General features: G+C 43.7%; 1 protein-coding gene across 2 annotated transcripts; it reads right to left on the bottom strand.

Moving 5' to 3' along the window:
• Window positions 1-8,331: 8,331 nt before the first annotated feature.
• SOD3 (superoxide dismutase 3) lies at window positions 8,332-13,041 on the bottom strand. Of its 2 annotated transcripts, XM_087936510.1 has the most exons (3): window positions 12,920-13,041; window positions 11,290-11,367; window positions 8,332-9,248 (listed from the first exon to the last, which is right to left on the bottom strand). In XM_087936510.1, exon 3 carries the CDS (start codon window positions 9,217-9,219, stop codon window positions 8,497-8,499), a length of 723 nt encoding a protein of 240 aa, XP_087792636.1. In that variant the 5' UTR covers window positions 9,220-9,248; window positions 11,290-11,367; window positions 12,920-13,041; the 3' UTR covers window positions 8,332-8,496. The 2 variants fall into 2 exon arrangements, with proteins under 2 accessions (XP_087792636.1, XP_026555414.2); XM_026699629.2 differs by lacking the exon at window positions 11,290-11,367.
• Between the last annotated feature and the right edge of the window lie 2,315 nt (window positions 13,042-15,356).

Here is a 15,356-nt window from a genome sequence, read left to right as displayed (position 1 = left end):
TTCGTAGCCCAGGGTTGAAATGAGGGATCCTTGGTGCTCTCTGAGCTTGGCGGGTTGTTTTTTTTTTTTTTTTTTTGCAGATGTTTAATTACCAAACCAGGCAATATCATCAGTGCACTAGCAGTGCGCATCTGCAAGAAAACAACCAAGCTCAGAGAACAGCAGAAACCCTGAGCAACAAATATTCTTGTTTGTGATTAACGCTACCACATAGAATGACATAAATAAATCATAGGACTTGGTGTTCCTCCATTTGTTTATGTAATTGCGTCTCTTTTCCCCCCGGTCTCTCTGCAGAACCTATATTCCCCCACCCCCACCCTCTCTCTCTCTCTCTCTCTCCCTCCCTCCAGAATATATATTTTTGGCATGGTGCCTGCCTGAAAGATTAAGAGATTTAAATGTCACGAAGAGGGGTGTGTGTGAACATTGGACTCAGTTGAACCGACAGAATCCGAAACAATAAAATACGGAGGCATCTGAGCTAATTTTCCGTTTCTATTTCCTCAGTGCAGACCGAGGTAATATTGAAGAGCAAATTGTTGAAAACTTTCAGTCAATCAGAATAGAGCTGGAAGGGACCTTAGAGCGTGGATTAATTCCCACAAGAAAATAAGATTTCTTCCAAATCCAGAGAAGTAATTTGCTTGAAGCTTAAGTTTTAGTCTCATGCTAGCTTTATCTTTGGCCAAAGTCAAATTAAACAAACTGGGTAAAGCACAACCAATCAATCAGAATAGAGCTGGAAGGGACCTTGGAGGTCTTCTAGTCCAGCCCCCTGCTCAAGCAGGAGAACCAATATCATTTCAGACAAGTGGCTATCCAGTCTCTTCTTAAACACCTCCAGGGATGAAGCACCCACGACTTCTGGAGGCAACTTCTGTTCCACTGGTTAATTGTCCTCACTGCTAGGAAGTTTCTCCTTAGTTCCAGGTTGCTTCTCTCCTTGGTGAGTTTCCATCCACTGTTTCTTGTCCTGCCTTCTGGTGCTTTGGAGAATAAATTGACCCCCTACTCTTTGTGGTATCCCCTCAAATATTAGAAGACTGCTATCATGCCCCCCAAGTCTTTCTTTTCTCTAGACTAGCCAAACCCAATTCCTGCAACCATGTTTCAGTCTCCAGGCCTTTAATCATCTTAGCTGCTCTTCTCTGCACTTTTTTCCAAAGTCTCAACATCTTATTTGTAATGTGGTGACCAAAACTGGATGCTGTATTCCGGGTGTGGCCTTACTAAGGCTTTATAAAGCAGTACTAATACCTCACGTGGTTTTGATTCTATGCCTCTATTTATCCAACCGAGGATTGTATTGGCCTTTTTGGCTGCTGGCTCCTATTTTAGCAATCGTCCACCAGGGCTCCAAAGTCAGAATCAGAATCTGAATAAAGCTGGAAGGGGCCTTGAGAGGTCTTCTAGACCAGGCCCCTGCTTGAGCAGGAGATCTCTCGCAGTCCCTCTCGCAGTGACTGTTTTTGAACCTTTGTTTTTTTTTCTTGCTCAGGTGTAAAATTATGCTTTTCTCCATATTAAATTTGGTGGTGGAAGAGGGGGCAGGTTGGGGTAAGGTTGTGTTTCGTTTCCTTTCTGACTCATTAACTTGTGGTCCGTGCCTGAAATGCTGCTCTTTGTGTCCATTTCTCATCCGAAATGCTTTTCATGGGGACAACCAATTAACTTCCAGTAGGAGAGGAGAACTGGAGGGTTTTCTATCCTGCAGAGGGAACCCTCCCACCGACCAATTTCAATGGTCCCCAAGGGTGGGGGGGTGGGGGCTTTTTGATCCCTAGTAGGACTGGGGGGAGCCGTGCAATATTTATCATGGGGGAATCCCGTGGCTGTAGCACCGAAAGGAGGCCTGATCCCTGCCTTGTCGTGTTGCATCTGATTTTTTTTTTTCTTTCCAAAATAAGAAAACGCATCTCTGGCAGCTTGCCTGGGCTCTGAGCCCTAGAGACAATTTTCCTGCTGGTTTGGGAACCTAAATTGTCTGTAAATGTTCATTTCTCACTCGTGGGCTTTAAGACCAGTTTGGAAGGGAGGATTAATTTAGCAGTAAGAAGCACTTTTATTTATTTATTTATTTCCCCCAGTTTTGTCAGAATATTTGCTAGGCACGCGCCTAGCTCTTAATCACACGTTTGGGCGGTGTGGAAAGGAGAATAATTGTGAAGAGTGTGAAGTTACTAATAAATAGCAACAGCAACCACAGAGTTGGAAGGGATCTTGGAGGTCTTCTAGCCCAACTCCTTGCTCAGGCAGGTGATCCTATACCCGTGATGGCGAACCTTTGGCACACGTGTCACAGGTGGCACTCAGAGCCATTTGTGCCAGCATGCGAGCTGCAGGCGAACTTACCTCACTGTGCATGTGCGCGCCTCACAGCTGATTTTCGGCTGGTTTGAGGCCTTTTTCGGCCTCCCCAAGGCTTGAGGAAGGCTTTTGCAGGCTTCTAGCTTCTGCAGGCCAAAAACTAGCCCCGTTTCATCACTTCCGGTATTTTCGGAAAAACAGGAAGTGACAAAATGGGGTTAGTTTTCAGCCTACAAAGCCTGCAGAAGGGTTCCTCAAGCCTTTGGGAGACCAAAAAGACCTCAAACCAGCTGAAAATCAGTTGTGAGGCACAGTGTACATTGGGGGGCGGCATGGGGGGGTGGATTGTGCACGCATGCATAGGAGGCGGGGAGCGTGTATTGCCTTCTGGGTGCTGGCACACGAGTGTGCAAGCACACGCACAATTTTTGGCACAGGAGCCCCAAAAGGTTTGCTGCTACTGTCCTATACCATTTCAGACAAATGGTTGTTCAATCTCTTCTTAAAAACGAACAACGATGTGGGAGCAAACTTCTAGAGGCAGGTCGTTTCCCCTATTAATTGTCCTCCCTGTTAGGAAGTTTCTCCTTAGTTCCAGGTTGCTTCTCTCCTTGATTAGTTTCCATCCATCCTTTCTCATCTTGCTTTCTGATGCTTTGGAGAATAAGTTGACTCCCTCTTCTTTGTAGGAGCCCCTCAAATGTTGGAACAGGGCTATCGTATCACCTCTAGGCCTTTTTTTTCATTAAACTAGACATACCCAATTATATTCTATGCTTCATTATATTACCTTGAATATAATTAGGCCTGATTATGATTAACGGATCCAGGAGCCTTCAACTTCAGTTGCATGCCATGAAAGCTAAAGTTGACAAGATTGCAGAAAAGAGTCTCCATCGGGCAGAAGTCTCTGAACCACAAAACATGATTTCATTCTGGCTTGTGACTGTCAAGCAGACAACCCCTCTCTTATCCCTCCTAATGCTGTCTTATTTTTCTTGAGGAAGAATAATCTTTTAACGACCTCGCGGGGTGGAGTCGGGGCAGCGGCATGTTTATTGGCCGGATGCCCTTCCTGTCACCAATGCAGAGTTTTTGTTCAGCAGATCTATTCTCAGTGTGCCCAGAGAGAGAAATATCTGCCCCTAGCTAGGATCGAACTCACAGCCTCCCGATTGTGAGGCAAGAGCTCCACCACGAGGCTTGTCCTGAGGAAGAATGATGAAGGCTCAATGCAAGAGGCTGGGAGAAAACATGGAGAAATCTTCAGAACCAGTTCATCATTACAGCCTACCAAAACTCTCCCAATTTTGCAGAGGATTTTTGCATGCTGGAGCAGAATTAGAGCTCATCTGCTCCCAGAGTTAATTGGCTTCTGGTGTGAAGCTTGCTAAGGTCTCACAAAAGCCACACCAAGTTTGAATCCACACCGATCTGCAACATGAAAGATCATTCATAACCAACTTGACCATGTGGGTATCTGTGGAGATTCCCAGCCATCCAGGTCATGGTTATCCCAAAGATGTTTCACTTCTCATCCAAGAAGCTTTTCCAACTCGGACAAGATGGTGGGGAATAGAAGGATTTATATTCCGTGGTAATTTGCATCCTTTTTAGAGAGTCGTTGAGGCCACTTGGAGGTTTGTCTATGTGATCGGGGTCAGCTGAGTGGTGCAAATGGATGTGGAGTCCACAACACCGTTCCAAGAAGGCTCCACACCCATTTGCACCACTCAGGTAACCCTGGGGACACAGACAAACCTTCAAGTGGCCTCAACGACCCTCTAAAAAGGATGCAAATGACCAGCTGCCTGCAAGGAGTATCAGTCCTTCCGTTCCCCACCATCCGGTCAGAGCTGAAGAAGCTTCTTGGATGAGAAGCGAAACGTCTCCAAAGAAAAGACGAGAAAGTCCAGTTGCCTTTTGGAAAAAAGCACTTTTTTGACAACAATTTGGGTGCTATAGAAATCAAACCAATCTCCCAAGGCTCAGATATAACCAAGAAACCGAACTCTGTTTTAAATCAACCCCGTGGTATTTTTGGGAAGGGAAAGAATTGGATGCAACCTGAGACGCTTTGGGAAAGAGGACTCATCGTAACATTCCCTGCAGAAGGTTGGCAAGGAGAAAGATGAAACACCAAAATTAAGTGTTGTTTGGCTGCATCCCTCGGTTGGGTCCCGCCAAGCCGAAATCGGCTGCTGTTTCCTGTGGAGAGAACAGTTGGGACGAAAACTGCCTGGTCCTGTCCAGATGTTTCCAGAGATTTCATCGAATGTAGTGTGTATTTCTTGCGCTTTAGGTGGCGAAACAACTCTGAGGGCCTCACAAGTTGACAACATCAGGAAAAACAAAACAAAAAAGGATTTCTCTGCGTTTGCAAAACAAAGAATTTTTGATTGAACATTGAGGTTGCCTTGTGGGGTATTTGTATGAATGAGAGTTTACGAGCGTTCTGCTGAGAAAATGATGGTGCTCGGTGGAGAAAACTGTGGCTGGTTTTGATGTGTGGTTACAAAGAGAAAAAAAAACAATTGTGAGACAGACTCTCTCTTTAAATTGCTTGGCTGATCTCTCGGGGGGGGGGGGCTTTAAGTCACATCGTGGGTGGTGCATTTAAGGTTTTTATTTTTATGTCATCTTTTGGGGACTTTTCACACAGTCAGATCTCTGATCTTATCTCTTATCTTATCTTATCTCATCATGTTATCTTATTATGGTATCTTATGGTATCTCTGGACACCTGCATAACTGGATAAAAGCATTCCTGTCAAACAGACAACAAATGGTCAAAATTGGGAGTGTCCTATCAAATTCTGTACCAGTCAACAGTGGTGTTCCCCACCAACTCTCTTCATACTCTACATAAATGACCTCTGTGATCATATTAAGAGCAACTGCATTCTCTTCTCTGATGATGTAAAGCTGTTCAATACCACAGACAATACTGCTACCCTTCAAAAAGATATTGACTATGTATCAGAATGGTCAAACAAATGGCAACTTCAAATCTCAACAAATAAATGATCTGTCTTACATATTGGCAAAAAAAACCAGTTCCTGCAACCGTTCTTTGTAAGTTTTTGTTTTGGGTTTGGGTCTGGCTAAATTGTGCAAAATTTGGAAACAAGATTTGAATAGATGTCCAGGCATGAAAAAAAACCAGACCCACAACACATTTAACTAATTTATTGCTAAAAGCTTATGCATAGTAATCTTCTCTAATGGTCAGCACTTGGTTGGAGTTAAATGAGAATTAAGGAGAGTCAAAAGGGATTGGATTTGTTTATGACTACATAGTGATTCTAAGCTGATCCCTCTTTTCATCTCCTCCCTTGGCTCTGGCAGTCCTCATACAAAATGTGAGAGCCTCTGTGGCTCAGTGGTTAGAGTGTTGTATTGCAGGCCACTTCTCCTGACTATCGGCTGTTCAAATCCCACCAGGCTCCAGGTTGACTCAGCCTTCCTTCCTTCCGAAGTGAGTAAAATGAGAACCCAGAGTGTTGGGGGGCAAGAGGCTGACTCTGTAAACCGCTTAGAGAGGGCTGGAAAACCACTGTGAAGCAGTATATAAGTCTAAGTGCTATTGCTAAGCTGGGAGGAAGGAAGGAAGGAAGGAGAACCATGGTGTCCTAGTGGTTAGTGCGCAGTACTGCATGCTGACTCTGCCAGCTACCAGTAGTTCGATCTTGACCGGCTCAAGGTTGACTCAGCTTTCCATCCTTCCGAAATGGGTAAAATGAGGGCCCAGATTGTTGGGCGAGCAAGAGGTTGACTCTGTAAACCACTTAGGGAGGGCTGGACTGCACTGTAAAGTGATATATAAGTCTAAGTGCTATTGCTATTGCTATCACACCAGGATAGTCCGGGCCCATGATGGTGAACCTATGGCACATGTGCCACAGGTGGCATGCAGAGCCCTCTCTGTGAGCACATGAGCCGTCGCGCCAGCTCAGCTCCACCGTGCATGCCTCTTGCCAGCCAGCTTATTTTGGGGTCTCTACTGCTCATACACAGGGGACAGGGTGCCTGTGGGAGATGTGTGCACATGCGCAGGGGTGGGGAGAGCATGGGGTTTGTGTGCACATGCATGGGGGGAGCGCAGGGGCGTGTGCAGTGGTGGCCCCCTGTGCTCCCTGTTTTGGGCCTAGTAGGCTTCCCTGGAGCCTCCTGGGAGCAAAAATAGGCCATGGGGGCCCTCACGCCCCGTTTTTGCTCCCAGGAGGCTGCAGGGAGGCCTACTAGGCCCAAAATAGGGCGTGAGGGGGTCGTGCGCATATGCTGGGAAGGTGAGGGGAGTGCAGGGGGCTCATGTGCTCATGTGTGGGGGGAGCAGGGGGAGCACATGCATGCACAGGGGGCGGGGCAAGCAGGAGGGGGTCACAAATATGGGTGCAGGCATGTGTGTATGCTGTGTATGTCGCGCGCGCACACACATACTTTCACCACACAACGAAAAAAAGGTTAGCCATCAATGGTCCAGGCGGTGGATGGGTGAATTAGTTAATTAATTAAAATAATTAATTGCAGTTCATCTATTCCAAACAACTGGTTGCCATTGTTTTAACTGAACAAATACAGACATAAGTCCTGCCAAACTTCATTTCCCAACTATTCCCGTTGGTTTGCGTTGTCACTGGCACAACTCCAAATTCATTTTCTAATAGGCCCCAAAACCCGTCAACTTAAATGAATAGCTGCTGACCTAGCTTTAGCTTTTCCGAAACTTGAGTAGCGGAGAACGGGAAAAAAAGAAAGCAACTTTGAAATGAAAAAAAAAAGTCATTTGCTCCCAGCTGTAACACGGTGTACTTTGAATGCGTTTGGAGCAGCGTAGGAAGAAGACAAGTATTTATATCTGTTGTATAATTAGCATTGCCCAATTTAACCTTAGGAGTTCTGTATTGCAAATACTTCCAAATAGTCTTATTGGGTTGGGGTGGGGTTTTTTTTTTTTTTTGACACCCTACTTAAATCCTAGATCATGCTTGTAATTGCGCCTAGTGTGAGACAGATAGCGGATTGTGGATCTTAAGTCAAACAAGTTAAGAAGATTAAAAAAGGAAGAAAGAAGCCAAACCGACCCATGTATAAGCAGGATAAAAGAATAGAACTGAAGGTTTAAAATACAATTCAAGTACACACGCCTTTCCAACACAATTTGGCAAAAGCCGTTATCGCTCTCACCCAGCCATCTTCCTCAAAAGGGAAAAGACTAGGAGAGAAAAACCCGTTCAATGTATTTTAGGCAGGCAGGGAAACAGAGCCCCTCACCTTAGGCAAAAACTTGTGGGGTTCCCTCCCCCCTTTCTTCTTCTTCTTCCTCCTCCTCCTCCTCCTCTTCCTCCTCCTCCTCCTCCTCCTCCTTCTTCCAGATTTTGTGATGGCGATGGTTGTTACTCTTGAGATGCTTTCAAGAGATATTGCACCCTAGAAACAGGATCGGGTAAAGTTTCTATACCCAATTTTTAATACCTAAAAACTGACTCTTGGGAGTTAAAGCTCCCCCCAGCTCAATAGATAGATAGGTGGATGGATAAGATAGATGATAGATAGATAGATAGATAGATGATAGATAGGTAGGTAGATAGGTAGATAGATAGATGCAGTGGTGGGATTCAAGTTTTTTTTACTACCGGTTCTGTGGGCGTGGCTTGGAGGGCGTGGCAGGGGAAGGATACTGTAAAATCTCCAGTCAGAGGTGGGATTTGCCGGTTCTCCGAACGACTCAAAATTTCCACTACCGGTTCTCCAGAACTGGTCAGAACCTGCTGAATACCACTTCTGGGTGGATGGATAGGATAGGATAGGATAGAATAGGTAGGTAGGTAGGTAGATAGATAAATAGATAGAAGTAGGTAGGAAGGTAGGTAGATATAGATATAAGATGGATGGATGGATGGGTAGATAGATGAGAGAGAGATGATAGATAAGAAGATAGAAAGATAAGTAAGTAGGTGGATAGGTAGATAGATAAATATAGATATAGATGATATAGATAAATCACAAATATCAACTTTGAAAGCTTGTCCTGCTTTTCTTTATTATCAATCTGCTTATAGAGGGAAGAATTCACTAAAGGAGAGGTGCCTATTTTAACATTTTTGGAAGAGAAACAGCCGTTGCAACCCACTTAGTGGATAACAAACTCAGTCGATCGGCATTCGGGATGCCAGCCCCCCCCCCTCATGGCCCCCCAGCTTTTATCACCCTTTTCCTTCTTTTGGCCATGATTTTGGGAAAATGCTTGTCCCACAACTCCTTCTGACATTTGCCAATGACACAACACGCCAGGCGCAGGCCAGCATTTCCGTGCAGCAAGCTGCCTTTGTTGTTGCCCTTGCCCAGGTCATCTTCCTGCTCGTGGATCACCACTGACCGACCAAGAATGGTCTGGGGTCCAAAGAGAGTAGCTCTCAGGTTCGATTTGAATTTCTGAATGTTGCCTGCCTTCGGGTGAAAGTTTCCAAAATCCCCAGGGTGCTGAGGGTGGTTGACCTTCCAAGGGTTGTAGTGGCCTCCAGTAGAATCACAGCCATCGCTGAGGTCGCCGTTCTCATGGACGTGAATGGCCCTTGGTGAAGTGTCCGATTCCGTGGGGAAGCCAGCCAGGGAGAAAACCACCTCCAGTTTCCCATAGGGGTAGAACTGCTTGAACAGAACCAGACCCGTCACTTGGGGCTTGCCCTCCGCTAACTTGCTACTGGGTTTGGCGACACAACAAGCGTAGACCGACCGGTTGGCTGTGATGATATCGTCGTAGAGTTGCGGGTAGAGCAAACTCAGCCACAGGTCGTTCACTTTCTTCTGCATGTCTACCAGGGGGCTGGCGGTAGTCGGCAGAACTTCCCAGGTGATGTTGACGTCACAAAGGACCAAGCTGGGCACAAGAAGCAACAGAAAGATCATGGTGGGGCCAAGTCAGAGCCTGCAGCAACCTATGGCAAGATTAATGTTATTAAGATTTGATTTGATGATATAAAATACAAAGAAGAGAAGAAAAAAGATGGAAAATTAAGGGGAGGAAAGGGAGTGGGGTATGGGGTGGGGTGAGCAGGGGTGGGATTCTACCAGTTCGGACCAGTTCAGGCAAACCGGATGTTAAGTTTTCATCTAGGTTGTTGAACCGGTATTTCAACCAACCAACCCACCCATCCCTCCCCTCCCAGGAGTCTCCACAAGGCCCATTTTCGATGAGGTCCGCGTGGAGGCTCTGGGAGGGGAGAAAATGGGCTTTCTGGAAGTCTGGAAACAGGCCTGTTTCTGGCTTCTGGAGGGCCTCCAGAACCCAGGGAGGCCATTTTCACTCTCCCAGAGGCCCAGGGAGGCCTCCAGACCCTTGGGAGGGTGAAAATGCCCATCCCAGAAGTGTCAGAAGTCCAGAACGGGCCTGTTTCTGGCTTCTGGAGGGCCTCCAGAACCCAGGGAGGCCATTTTCACTCTCCCAGAGGCCCAGGGGAGGCCTCCAGACCCTTGGGAGGGTGAAAAATGCCCATCCCAGAAGTGTCAGAAGTCCAGAAACAGGCCTGTTTCTGGCTTCTGGAGGGCCTCCAGAACCCAGGGGAGGCCATTTTCACCCTCCCAGAGGCCTAAGAGAAGCCTCCGGACCCTTAGGAAGGTGAAAAACGGTCCTCCTGGAAGTTCCTGTAGGCCACGCTCACCATGGCCACGCCCACCCAGCAACCGGGCAGCAAACCAGTTGCTGGGATTTTTGAATCCCACCCCTGGGTGAGAGACACCAGGGCTGTCTTACGGGCCCTTCCTCGTGGGCCCCACGAGCATAGGGGCCCAATACTAATCTGTGTATGTTAACCCTTCCGTGCTTCTTGTATCATATAAATATACTATATTATACATATATTATACATATATTATGCAAATATATGTTTCATTTGATCGACCATTTACATTTCTATTCCTGTGAGTAGTCATCGTAGGGGCCCCGGTACACTGCTTTGCCCCGGGCCCATAATGCTGTGAACCTTTACCTTTATATAACTAGTCATTCCTATAACACCAAATCTTTCTAATCAACACAGCTGAAGTCAAAGTCTCATTTTTGTTTTCTTCACAAGCACAAATTCCAGAAGTGATATCCAAATAAAAACATACATTTCCTCTTTGAATAAACCAATCGATGTCACCTTCCCTGCGTTTCCTTCTTTGCTGTGGAAATAATGTGTATTTCTATTTGCGCCTAGTAATCTTTGGGAACTGCCCCCATTTTTATGTACAAAATTCATGGCATTCTTTCAAATTCTTTGACCTTATTGGGGAAAAAAGAGGAAACAAAGCCTTTTTTCACCCTTCCCCCACTTCAAAGTACTAAAAAATTTTTAAAAAAACACACAAGCTACAAAGTGATTAAGAGAGAAGCGGTGAGCTAGCAAAACAACCGAATAATATGGGCGCCCAGGAGTCATTTTAAAAGAGAAATCTTGAGTGTTTGAAGTGGTCGTTGTTATTATCCCATCAATTGGGGAGGGAATTTTATTTAGAAAATTAATGAAATTTGATCTTGGGAGGCAAATGCTTTTTTCTTAATCTTCTAAACTTCTATCATCCTAACAGCCATCCCAAAGTATATAAACACAGATTTTTGCAGCAGCCTTCAACACTGATTGGAGGATTCCCTCCCACTCATCAAATTTCTCCAACCCCCCCTCCCAAAAAACCCTTATATGTATACATCCCTTTTGTCATTTAAAGTTACAACGGCGCAGAAAAATGTGGCTTACGACCATTTTTCTGCAGCATCTCCATAATCGTGTGATCAAAATTCAGACGTTTGGCAGCTGCTTCACATTTATGACCGTTGCAGTGTTCCAGGGTCATGGGATTCCTTTTTGTGACCTTCTGAGAAGCAAAGTCAGTGGGGAAACTCAGATTCACTTAACGACCAGGTGACTAACTTAACAATTGCAGTGATTCACCTAACAACATTAGCAAGAAAAGTTGTAAAACGGGGACAAAACTCACCTGACAAATATTTCACTTAAGCAACATCAATTTGGGGCTCCCCTGTGGTCGTAACTTGAGGACTCCCTGTGTATATTTCTAGATGGTTTTAGGAAATAGGAATGTTTTCATTTGCGAATCAGCCTTCTGAACCTTCACCGGGTTTTTATTTACTTATTTACTTATTTTTATTTATTTATTTGTCAAAAGCTTACAATATAACAGAAACAAGAATAAACATAAGTTTAAATACAAGTAATAGGAATTAATAATTGGGGACAATAGGACAGGAACGGTAGGCACGATTGTGTGCTTATGCATGCCCCTACAGACCTCTTAGGCATTGGTGGGATTCAGCCAGTTCGCACCAGTTTGGGAGAACCAGTTGTTAATTTTCTGAGCAGTTTGGTGAACTGGTTATTGGAAGAAATCATTAGGGCAGAGAACCGGTTGTTAAATTATTTGCACCCCACCACTGCTCTTAGGAATGGGGTGAGGTCAACAGAGGTTAGTTTGAGGGTAAAGGAGAGGAGGGTTTGAGCAGGTGACAACAGAATCAGGTAGTGAGTTCCAGTCATTGACCACTCTGTTGCTGAAATCATACTGCCTGCAATCGAGTTTGGAATGGTTAACATTAAGTTCATATCTGTTGTGCACTCTAGTGTTGTTGTTGTTAAAGCTGAAATATTCATTAACTGGTAAGATGTTGTAACATATGATTTTATGTACTATGCTTAAGTCCAACCTTAGCCGGTGGAGTTCAAGGTTGTCTAAAACAAGAATCTCGAGTCTGGTGCTTTGGGTTTTCTGTTGCGAACAGACGAATATAGTACTCTTCTGGTAAAATACTTCTGGACTTGCTCAATTGTATTTATGTGCGATATATAGTGCGGATTCCAGACAGCAGAGCTGAAGTCAGGTATTGGTTTAGCAAAGGTTTTGAATGCCCTAGTTAGCAAAACAGTATTACCAGAGGAGAAGCTTCATAAAATTAAAATTTATACAATAAAGGTCTCATCATCACAACCAACCCAAACTCTTAAATCCAGATGGGCCATAGAAGAATATTGGATCTGCTCTTTTCTTGATCTCTTTTTGGCGTAGTAATTACGTAGTTATGTTTTACCTGTAGGTAACTTTTTTTGGTTTTAATTGCAATAATATGCCTGCGAACCATCGCTTTAAACACCATGTGAATCGTTGTAAACCTGACTGTAAAAAATACAAATTTTGTAACCGAGTTGTCAAGGTCTGGAAGGCTCTACCGGATTCAATTGTTTCAGCTACAAATTTTTACAGTTTCCGTCACAAATTGACCTCATTTCTTATTTGAAGGGTCCATAGAGGGGGTCATACATAAGGGCACTGAAAACGTGCCTTAACGTCCCTGACATTTTTTTAAAAAAATATTATTTCTCTTTTCTTTTCTGTTTGACAAATTGCAATTAAAAAAAAAACTTTCCTCGCAAATCAGCCCGTTTTAGAAGCAAGCTTGTAGGGAAATTCACGACGAAAGTCAGTTAACACAAACTTCTAACCTGGCTTAAATTCTTTTTCTGTCCTGCTCAAAAGATATTTTCAAGCCAGGAGGGAGTGAAAAAATGTTCCAAAGAATGCTGAGCTTAGTTTCTAACAGTAAATATCTACTTACCTTCACCAGAGGTTTTTCTTCTACGGCAACGATCTATTTTCCAGGGACACGGTCTTGTAGTTGTTTGCAATGTCTTTATAGAAACAATGGCAAGCTGTCAAATTTGGAATCCAGACCTCTCTGGGGTTGGATCAAATTGGCTCTGCTTGTTTATGGAAGCATTAGGAAATATTAACTTCTGGGGAGTGGTTGGCAGGGATAGTCAGAGGTGGGGAAACTCTGAATTAGTTCAACGAGTCTAGCAGAACTACCTTCTCCCAAATTTGCCAAACCAAAGGAACGGCTTTCGAGGAACAGAATAAGAATAGAATAGAATAGAAATGAATAGAAAAGAATAGAATAAGGAAAAAGAATAGAATAGAGAATAGAATAGAATAAAATAGAACAGAATAGAAGAGAACAGAAGAGAACAGAACAGAATAGAATAAGGAAAAAGAATAGAGCATAGAATAGGAATAATACAATAATAGAATAGAATAGAATAGAATAGAATAGAATAACGAAAAACAATAGAATAGAGAATAGAATAGAGTAGAATAGAATAAGGGAATAGAATAGAATGAGGGAATAGAATAGAATAGAATAAGGAAAAAGAATAGAGCATAGAATAGGAATAATACAAGAATAGAATAGAATAGAATAGAATAAGGAAAAAGAATAGAATAGAGAATAGAATAGAGTAGAATAGAATAGAGAATAGAATAATACAAGAATAGAATATAATAGAATAAGGAAAAAGAATAGAATAGAATAGAGTGGAGTAGAATAGAATAGAATTCTTTATTGGCCAAGTGTGATTGGACACCCAAGGAATTTGCCTTGGTACAAATGCTCTCAGTGTACATAAAAGAAAAGACACATTCGTCAAGAGCAAGGGTCTTCAAACTTGGCAAGTTTAAGACTCATGGACTTCAACTCCCAGAATTCCTGAGCCAACATGACTGGAGAAGGAATTCTGGGAGTTGAAGCCCATAAGTCTTAAACTTGCCAAGTTTGAAGACCCCCCTTGGTCAAGAGTCAAGAATCACAAAGTGCAACACTTAATGATAGTCACAGGGTACAAATAAGCAATCAAATCATACTAGGAAACAGTCAATATAAATTGTAAGGATACAAGCGATAAAGTTACAATCCTCACCGTCAGAAATATATTCACGGGGTTCCTCTGCTTTTGTTTGACACAATTGTGGGTTTGTTTGTTTTTTGCAGGATTGGTTTTGCTGATCAGTCTGGGGGGACAATGCTTCTTCTGTTAGGTTGCCCCGAAAGTTGTCTGGAAAAATCTGTCCTAGCCATTGTAAAGTTGAGTCCTCCCAACCAACCTCAAAATCCTACTGATTAATGCTAGATTTCTTGAGAAGTTGTAGCTCATACAGATGCCTTTGTGTGCAAGAGATAGTTTTGTATGTCAGGGGGATTTATCTGGGAAACCACAGTCTTTCTTGTGGGTGTGCAAGAGAGAGGAGGAAAGATGGTTGAACTGCGTGAATCATTAATATGCATCTTTCTTGATCATAGCTCCCTTACGGTACAGTGAGTAACAGTCTGGTTATCAGAATGTTAAAGACTTGCTAAACAAGTTTGGCAACGATAAAATCTCTGGCAATGTTCATGATCACCACAATCACACATGGTTTTTGCAAACGAAGATACCTGAATGTGATTTCTTGCTGTTCAAATCCTTTCTGGTTTTCTGGAGATTGGCTCAGCAACTTTGGCTGATCTCAAGAAAACCAGACATGATTTGTCCTGCTGGATGCACGGATGAATGGCTACCAAAATTACTAAGACTGTAGATGATACCAGTCAGTGGTGGGATTCAATTTTTTTTACTGCCAGTTTTGTGGCCGTGGCTTGGAGGGCATGATGTGGCTTGGTGGGCATGGCAGGGGAAGGATACTGCAAAATCCCCATTCCCTCCCCAACCCACTAACCTGCTTTCCGGCTCTGTTTTCCTATGCAGGGCAACCAAAGACGACCCAGCCAATCAGCTGGGACACAATGGGAGGCAGAGAAGAGATGGGGTTGGCGGGGCCAGTCAGACTGTTATTAGCTGCCTTCAGAATCAGAGATCAGTGGGGAAGAAGAAAAGCTGGAGCCTGTTTCCAGTGTGCGCATGTGCAGAGCTGCCGCATTGAGGCAGTAATTGCTGCAAAAGGGGCCCAACCCAAGTACTGAGTACATATGCATGCTTATACTTTTCAGAGGTCCGATATTGTTCTATGTACAATCCTTGTATTATTGATTGCATGTAATATGATAATTTTCTGAGATTGTGGATTTGGGGTTTTCGTGAGCTTTAAGCCATAATCATCACAATTATGACAAATCACAGCTTAAACTATCTTGCTTTGCATGTAATGAATCTATCTCATATATTAGTTTCACCTTTTAAGTTGCATTACTGAAATAAATGAACTTTTGCACGATATTCTAA

Source organism: Pseudonaja textilis, chromosome 6 (genome assembly GCF_049901715.1).
Source record: "Pseudonaja textilis isolate UNSWEBS1 chromosome 6, rPseTex1.2, whole genome shotgun sequence".
Lineage (NCBI taxonomy): Eukaryota > Metazoa > Chordata > Lepidosauria > Squamata > Elapidae > Pseudonaja > Pseudonaja textilis.
This window is presented reverse-complemented; position numbering and strand designations above follow the sequence as displayed.

Excerpts from the sequence above, each read along its gene's own strand:
- SOD3 (XM_087936510.1), bottom strand. The coding sequence starts at position 9,219 with ATGATCTTTCTGTTGCTTCTTGTGCCCAGCTTGGTCCTTTGTGACGTC.